At 42.6% G+C, this 8,748-nt stretch overlaps 1 protein-coding gene across 1 annotated transcript; it reads left to right on the top strand.

Annotated features, from left to right (window-relative positions):
• Positions 1–4,944: 4,944 nt before the first annotated feature.
• LOC129770603 (protein extra-macrochaetae) lies at positions 4,945–8,257 on the top strand. The gene is made up of 2 exons (XM_055773547.1): positions 4,945–5,753; positions 7,930–8,257. Exons 1-2 carry the CDS (start codon positions 5,292–5,294, stop codon positions 7,948–7,950), a joined length of 483 nt encoding a protein of 160 aa, XP_055629522.1. The 5' UTR covers positions 4,945–5,291; the 3' UTR covers positions 7,951–8,257.
• Positions 8,258–8,748: the final 491 nt, after the last annotated feature.

The raw sequence follows: 8,748 nt of genomic DNA, 5'->3' as shown, positions 1-8,748 counted from the left end.
TTTTATGTCTATTTCTTTCAAAATTTTGAAAGTATAAAACGAAATGTAGGAAATTACTTAGGTTTGCATTCAAAATTATCAAAGAATTTTTTTTGGAAAAAAATTTAATTGAGAAAAATTTTTTTTGAAAATTAAAATTCATTTTTCTTGAAAACATATGCTTTTAAAATTCTGAGAAAATAGATATAAATAGTCCTAAGAATTTCCAACAAGTTTTCCATACATCGGGCGATGGGCACATTTATATGGAAAAAGTTTTTGAAACAACAACTTTTTCATTTTTTTCTTTGAAAAAATACTATTAATGTTTAATTCGTAACAGTTTTATGCATAAATTATCGCAATTCACATGCTCTGCTAAATTTTCTCTATTCGGAAACATGTTAAACGTGAGAATTTACATACAAAAATGTTACGAGCAAAACATTATCTTTTTGTCAGAATTCTTCATACAAAAATTACATATATTCCAAAAACTATAAAAGATAGAAAGTTGATGTCTTCGACAAAAGTTTATATTTTAACAAGATCTAAAACTTTGTCGAATACACTATATTGACTTTAAACAAAATTAAGATTAGTTGTATTTGTTTCCAAGAAAATATAAAAAAGTTGTTGTTAGAAAAACTTTTTCCCTGTAAAAGTGCCCATCTTCCGATGTATGGACGACTTGTTGAAAACTTTAAGAGCTATTCATATATATATATATATTTTTGGGAATTTAAAAAAATACGTTTTTGAGAAAAATTAATTTTAATTTTTAAAATAACTTTTTTTTCAGCGAAATTTTTTTCCAATAAAATTTTGGTATTCTTTCGTAAAAATTTAAACAAATTCCTACATTTCATCCTTTGCCATAAATTTTGTAGGTATCATAGTTTTAAAGTTATAAATTTTTGTAAAAATTTATATTTTGGCTTTTTCCAAAAATTTGTTTAATTATTTTTCGAATATTTCAAGTATGTATGCAAAGTTGCTTAAATGACCCATGTCTTTACACCCACAACGTTTCACTACTATTTGAGATGGTGCTGCCAACGGCCAGTCGAGCTGGCATGAAATTCGTCAATTTTAGATTTTTGGGTTCTACAGTCTTTTTTCGGTTGAAACTATTAACCTTTAAAAAGACTGTAGAACCCAAAATTCTAAAATTGGCGGTTGATGCTGCCGAAAACAATCGGTGAAAATGTAAACAGCCCCAATTTGCGAGAGCAATCGACTATGTTGTTGATTGTTAAGGAATCTCATATCATCAAGGTAATTTCTCCGAGTATAACCAAGCTCCCCGAATTCCGTCGGATTGGATCTAAGATTATTTCAAATGTGATGCATATACGCTGCAATTGACGACGACGGTTCAATAATTCTTAGTTTTAGTTGCCCAATAGTGAACGAATTATTCCAATGATACAGCGATATTATGAAACTATCTCTCCATTTTAGCGGCTTTTAAAACATTCCGGACGTATCATTTTCAATTAATAATTATTTTGTGATAACATCCCTTAGGATTTGGGAGTCAAGGTACTGATCCATGATCTTATCCATCCAGTGCAGAGGGTCAACTCCGTACCAGGAGAAGCACCCCCACGCCATAATGTTCCCTCTTCCATTACTGAATGTCTTCGTGGTATACTGTGGCATGTAAGCGCAGCCTATTGGGCGATGGACCCAAGTTTTTTTTTCAGAAAAACAAAAAATGACATGGGCTATGACTAGAAATCCACTTCATGGTTTATTAGAAAAATAATAAAAACAAATAAAACCCAATAATTAATAGTCAATATGAGCCCCTCTAGTCTCGATAACCAATTGACAAAGCTTTGGCATACTCTTCACGATGTTCCGGAGGTGTCGACGGTCCAGCTCGTTCCAAACCTACTCTAACTCAGCCAAATAGTTTTGCTTGTTCGTAATGTTTTGTCCACCTTGTAGTTTAAAATCGCCCATAAATTCTAAAGAGGATTTAAGTCGGTGCTTTGAGGTGGCCACACCGTTGGTTTGATCCGGTCCGACCGGAAGAATGCTGCTGTTTTCATCCTAGTATGCGTCTGGTTCATATCTTGCTGGAAGGTGTTGTCCCATTTTTAGCATGGATTCTTCCAGGTTCTCGCACAAAATGTCGATGTAACCGTCGGCAGTTATAATACCGTTGACCTGCGCTAAGTTTCCCACTCCAGCCCACGAGAAACAGCCCCACACCGTGATGCTTCCACCACCGTTCTTCATAGTCGGTTATAAATGCCGGTCCTGGAGGTCCTCGTCGCTCTTTTGCTCCCGTTCTACCAAGCGTTGAACTATATAACGCCGGCTAGGTGGACTGGTGCACTGGTACTAACGCGCTCGGCCTAGCTACCCTTGCGCGGAACTCCAGATCAACACGGTTCGAGCGGGATTTTGCCTTTCCCTTCACTTTTCCTCCTTTGCCATATCCAACCATGGCTGTTTGTGTTGGTTTGTTGATGTGTTGTGATGCGAACCGATGTGGTGTACGGTTTGAATGAGAATGATAGTTACGGCAGCGGAGCGGGGATTTTCAAGCTGACTGGCTGGCTCGAGAATTACGCATGTGTGAGACTGCGACCAATGTTTCGTTCCTTTTTTTTCTTTTTCTTTTCCAATCGTGCTTCATTCTATTTCGCTGCTGCTCTGGTTGCCCGTTTTGGTCGGTACGATTTGAGGAGCACAAAATGGACCAATCAAAAATGGGCACATAGTGCATTTTGACAATGCTTGATATTTCACAATTATTCAATTATTTATCTCAAGAAAAATGAAATGTTATTCGTTATGATAGATGCGTAGATAAATTTCCTATCAATTGATGCAAAAACCTTTGCGATCTATTGAGAAATGCTCGAGTTATAAGCGTTCCAAATCTTGCATTTTTTCCTACTTGTTCAGTGCCTAGAATTCCATTTCACCCCCTATATCTTCCGGTTAGACGTAGTCCTACGTCAAAATTGAAATTATTTAGTTGCTTCAGCGTCCTGCTTGGTTCTTCGCAGGCACGGTAATTACAATAACCTTCTTGCATACGGATTCTCCGGATGGTACTTTGGCTAGAGTTGAGATTTTGACGATGTCGATGTACCAGACCACGCCAGATGTGGGTGCCAAAGTCTAATTTCTTCTCTCGGCTTCCATCCTGCACAATCTTTTCAAAACAAAACGGATCAGCGTGATCATTTTTTACCGTAGAAATTCTACAGGTTTTCCAAACAAATTGCTGTCAAAATATTTCAAACAAAAACGCCTACTACGACCGCTGCTATGAAGCTGTTAAGTTCTCATCATAACAGAGAAATATCATTTAATAATCGTTTCCTTCTCTCGTCAAACTTGTGCAAATTATGCGAACAAGCATAATTGTTTTTTTTTTTGCAAGAGTGATAAAGTCAAATTGACGATAGAGAAAATAGTGGGTTTTGAATTCAAGTTTTATTTATTTCGTACAAATATAAATTGTACTATACCATCACTGTATTAATATTAGTATTTTAATATAAGACATAATATTTTCGGCCCTAAGTCGGGTACAACCCTCGTGTTAACAAAATACAGCGCCAATAGTTAGCAAAGACCCTTAATTAGCCGATTTTAGCATACTCCAACTGTCGCAGCTGTGAATGCTTTTCCTCCCCGCTTCCTATTGGAACCTCGTGGGAACTTCATCCAAACATCCCCTGGTGACCTCGGTGACCCTCCGATAGATCCGCTGCTACATAGCGAAGCCTGCCAAGAAGCCAACATTCTTTCTCCGCCGTAAATGATGTTACGTTTTTTTTTTGGCAGATGTCTTTCGGAGTCAGCCAAAACTACACGTGCAAATGCCTGACTATAAAAACGCGCTCATCGAGCGCGCCAGTGGCAGCAGCATTTGTAGATCGATAAAAGCAGCGGCTGGCGCAGATGAAAACATACATGTTACATGCATTCTACGACCCATCATGTGTGAATAGAGTTCCGAAACCTACCCCTCATTAACTTTCAATTTTCCCCGGGTGCTTCGCGGCTGCCATCGCATAACTTTAGTAGCAGCAGCAGACGCAATACGCAACACGCAACAAACGCGCACTAGGGTCACTAGGCGGCATAATTCGGGGGTCGTCTCAAGACGGCAGCAGCAGCAGCCGGAGCATATGCACAAGTAGAAAAACGGAAAATTTGCAGCTTGCTTAGAAGTTTGAGAAAGAGGGAACCCCTTTTCTCGGGAAGTTACGTCAGCCAGGGGACTTCCTTCCGATTCAAAGCAACCCTAGGAGTTCTCACCGCATCATCGTCGATCGTAGTTGGCATATGCGTTTCCTATAAGAGAGTGAGCCGGATCACATCAGCTGCTTTCACGAATGTGTGAGCACAATAAGAGGGAAATTCCGTAATACCGAAAGGTGTGCGACCACCGCTGGATTGTGAAGGTCCTAGGGTTTGTTGGACGGAGGGAAGAGGGCAATAAAGACGCTCTTTTACAGCTGTTTTTGCGTTCCGCGTGTTGCTTGCCATCTATTGTGTTGATTGACTACCTGACGAACGGGCTTCCCCCCAATCAATAGATCCAGCCATCACGCTTATTTTCAATTCAACTTCAGCAGCATCGAACAGGAATCCAATTGCGAAGCGAAAAGAACCATGACAGAATCACAGCACATCAAAACCGAGTTGCGGAAGCGGCCAATCATGATTCGATTCAACGAACTTGCACTTTATGACACTACTCGTAATCAAAACAAACAAACCATCGTCGCTATCGCATTCAAGTAGGCACTTTTGCATGCAAGTTCCGCATCGTGGCAACTCACACCCGAGCAGCGCCTTCTGCGAGTGGAGGGGATGACACGAAGTGCGCGCTCGGCACTCGCTCGGGTGCTGTTCGTGTCGGTGGGCGTTACCTACGGGGGGCACTCGAGTCTCGCCGAGAACTGACGTTTTCGAGCTGAGCCACAATTCGAATCATTCTTCTACCAGCGCTTGAGCGTGTCGCACGTGTTTAATTTCGGTGCCCGGTTCATTGTGGTTAACAACTGTTTCTACTCGTGTTTGAAGGAAACAAGATAATTTTCTCTCGTGTGTTTGGAAAGTGAACCGCAGCATCGATTCGAAGGATACTATCGATAAAGACGTCGAACTGTTATCAGTGTGTTCAGAAAATACAAAAAAAGCTCAACAAGCTCGAAGTGAATAGTTTTTTGCGGTGATTTGTGAGTTGAAAACAAAAGTTTAAGGATTCAACTTGAGACCGGAGTGCATCCGGAGGAAAATCAGTCAAAATTTGTGTCAAACGAGCAAAAAAGATGAAAGCCATCACAGCGGTATGTGCTACTGGTGCGTCAGTGCCGGCGATCGCCAATGGCCGCGTCCAGCGGCACCGGGATGGTGAAAATGCGGAGATCCAAATGTATCTCTCGAAGCTGAAGGATCTTGTGCCATTTATGCCCAAAAATCGGAAGATATCGAAGCTGGAAGTGATTCAGAACGTGATCGACTACATTTGTGATCTTCAGAGTGCCCTGGAGTCGCATCCGGCCGTGAATACCTTCGATCCAGTGCAGGCTTTGGCCAGTCACCAATCTTCGGTGGAAGCGTCGATGGAATCCACTCCGGTGGGTCCCCGACAACCGTTGGGAGTGCGACCAAGTCCCAACACAATCTTGGCTGCACACAATGCTCTCGCCAACAATGCCACCAACTCTCCTGTCTACCCCGCCAACGGATCTAGCAGTTCTAGTGGTAGCAGTGAGCCTACCTCTATTGTGGTAAGTGTCATCCACCTTTGTATACCGAGAGTACCGTTCAGCTGTCAAAGTTGGCTACGCGAAGAAATTTCCAAAACCTCAGTCACATGAGCGGTGCTAATAACGACCAATAACAAGAATGCGCGATCGTTCGGCATGGGAAAGAGAGACGAGAAAACAACTAGGCGAGAGGAACGATCGAGTTGTTGAGAGGGAGAGAGCGACAAAAAAGATTGTTTTAACCTTTTTTTTCACCCTCTTTACATTCCTCACAATCCGGCGCCGTTCCCTCTCTTCGTTCTTCGTTCCCATCCACGACCCCGACCCCAGCCCCGGGGCCTCGTCCGATGACGATGACGACGACGAGTGTGCGATATTTTTCAACACAAAAATGAACACCTGCATCGGGTTATTAAAATGAAGGCACTAACAAACAACGATCGCCGCTCTTTTTCGCACCACCACCACTCCGCACCACTCCCCAGCGTGGAGTGGAGCTGTCAGTGGGGCAGCCTCCCTGTGATGTGGCTGTGTGAGTAGATCAAATTAAATAAATTGCCGAGATTTTGTAATGTGCTTGCTCTTTTTTCGTTCGTCGCTCTTCTCTGCCTCGTTTTGGGGTATCTGCAGCATCAAGGTTTTGTGGCATTCAAAAAGCATTACCAGATACTTTTGTCGCGCCCCGAGAATACCCGTTTTATTTTTATTTTCATGAATCAAACGCGAACGAGATTTCATGTGAAAAAACCGCGATCGTAAGCTGTCAGCGGAATGATGGGAAAAGTCACGACTGAGGCAGGCGCACTTTCAATTGCAGCGAATCGAATGTTGACAGATATGTCGTGTTTTTTTTTTGTTTTTGGTGTTGGCTTATCTACGTTACCTCAGTCACCCCCATGCGACGCGCGATCATGACAATTCGTGCCATACACTCCTCAAGATTTTCCTAATTAACGACGAAGACGACGCCGCCGCAAAGTTTAACGAACGATCGCCAAGTGTTTGACCTAATTCAAGCGCGCTACCGGCATTGACAACCGGTCCGGTCGGTCGCATATCGCACCGCACCCCACCTAGCTAATTAACGATCTGTCATTAATATTCACACCAACCGCTAGCTGCTAGCGTAGCTATCGCGCGGTGAAAATGATGACTATTTTTAGTCTTACAAACAGCCCGTCGATGGATGGATCGACGAGGAGGCGGGAAAAAGGAACGGGTGGGGAGAAGGGTGTAGGTCATAACGATACTCAATTCGTTCGACGCCAGGGTTCAGAGCAGCGAGAAGCAACGGAAACACGACGAAACGATCTGCAATTTTAATAAGGCGCTTAAATTTTCTTTCATCGTCGGGGAACGCACGGAACGAAGCGAAGAAGAGACAAAAGAAATCAAAACAGCGCAGCTCCCCACGCCTACCCACTTTTTTATGACCGGGATCGACCTGAACACGTGCAAAATTTTCTCTCACTGCCAACGATCGCGCTCGAGTCACTCGAGGGAATGATTAACATATTTGAACTTCCCGCGCTGATGGATGTGATCCTCCCTCCCGAGTTGATCATTACAAATGGCGTCTCCCAGTTCCACCTTGGTGGGTTTTCAGAAACTGTCAACACAACCAGCTGCGCAACGATCGACGATTTCTCACCACCGTGGGTTAAGTCGAGCAAAGTCGTGACCTGCCACAGTAGTAACGCTACTTTGATTAGAGTTCGTGACTTGAAGAACTCCGGCGGCGGGAGGAATGACCAACCATGCCAACAACGCGCCAGCAACGTTGCAAATCAATGTCTGATCAATGGTGACCGGGCCTGGGCCACTGCTCCCTCGCAACGTCTTGGATTCGTTTTGGTTTATTTTCACAATTAAATTGGAAAGTTTTGAAGCTCTTACACCAACTCTACTCTCTCGTACCGACCAACCAACGAGTTGCGAGTGAGTGAAAGACCGCTGCGGTTTGAAACGCCGGAGTTTTGCTTTCCGCCCAGCTGCCCAGGTGTTTAATGATCGTGTTTGCCTACCGCCACTGCTCAAAAAAATGAAACAATTACTTTCGTTTATGCAAGTCGCAATCGAATCCACTTCTGACAGCTGACAAGAGAACCAATACACAACCCTATTTTCGCTCCCTTCTCTCGTGTTTTGAAAACAGCCTACTAATCTCAGTCCCTTTTCTTTTTTCTCTCCATTACAGACGAAGGACAAATCAACGTGAATCAAACCATCACACCCTCTGGGGGGAGCTACTGTCCCAACAGCAGCAGCAGCCTGGCTTGTCCGCAAGCCAGGACGATCTCAGCTACGAACTGAACAAAAACAAAAACATCCGGGAATTTGCACAGCCAAGTTACGAGACGACTGTTTGACACATAATCCGGTTTAGCCTGTAACGCGTCGCCAGGAGTTAGAGTTAGCCAGTCGTCAGCTGTCACGCCGTCGTGTATAATCGGATAATATTAATTATATTAATGTTCTGTGATCTATAGAATATGTTTCTTAAACAAGAGTTTAATTAGCGGTCATTAAGCTGATTTTAATTTTAACAATAAATCATAAATCGAAATACGTCTTCCTCCCGGTGTAACTCAAGTCGGAGTCAAAAACAAGCGACAAATGCGTTCCGGAGGGAAGGATGTGTTGTACAAAGTTAGTATTTAGTTACGCTAGACTCTTTGCTCGCGGAATACGCAGTGTAATTCGATTGACTTTCATCTTTTTTGCTGAAGTGTTGTTTTCGTCTGTAAAAACGATGACTTATAATGTTTGTTTTTTAGTTTTTAGTCAGAAGGCGCAAACTTTATTTATGTACATAGACAAACTGACATGGGAACAAATTATATTTGTTCCCATATAAATAACTTATAAAATAATAATCATAATACATGAATAAAACAAAAGCTGTTTGAGAAAAAAACTATAATAATTGTGTTCCGCTGAGATATTAGCATGCGTCCGAAAAGGCCTAAAGGGAGCAGAGAGGAAACCGGAGAAACCGCATCCGCGTAACCTTTTA

The sequence above is a fragment of the Toxorhynchites rutilus genome, chromosome 2, assembly GCF_029784135.1.
Source record: "Toxorhynchites rutilus septentrionalis strain SRP chromosome 2, ASM2978413v1, whole genome shotgun sequence".
Classification (NCBI taxonomy): domain Eukaryota; kingdom Metazoa; phylum Arthropoda; class Insecta; order Diptera; family Culicidae; genus Toxorhynchites; species Toxorhynchites rutilus.
This window is presented reverse-complemented; position numbering and strand designations above follow the sequence as displayed.

Bases quoted from the DNA above. Each gene is read 5' to 3' on its own strand.
- LOC129770603 (XM_055773547.1), top strand. From the start codon at position 5,292: ATGAAAGCCATCACAGCGGTATGTGCTACTGGTGCGTCAGTGCCGGCG. The intron at 5,754-7,929 runs GTAAGTGTCATC...TCTCCATTACAG, and splicing joins GTGAGCCTACCTCTATTGTG to ACGAAGGACAAATCAACGTG.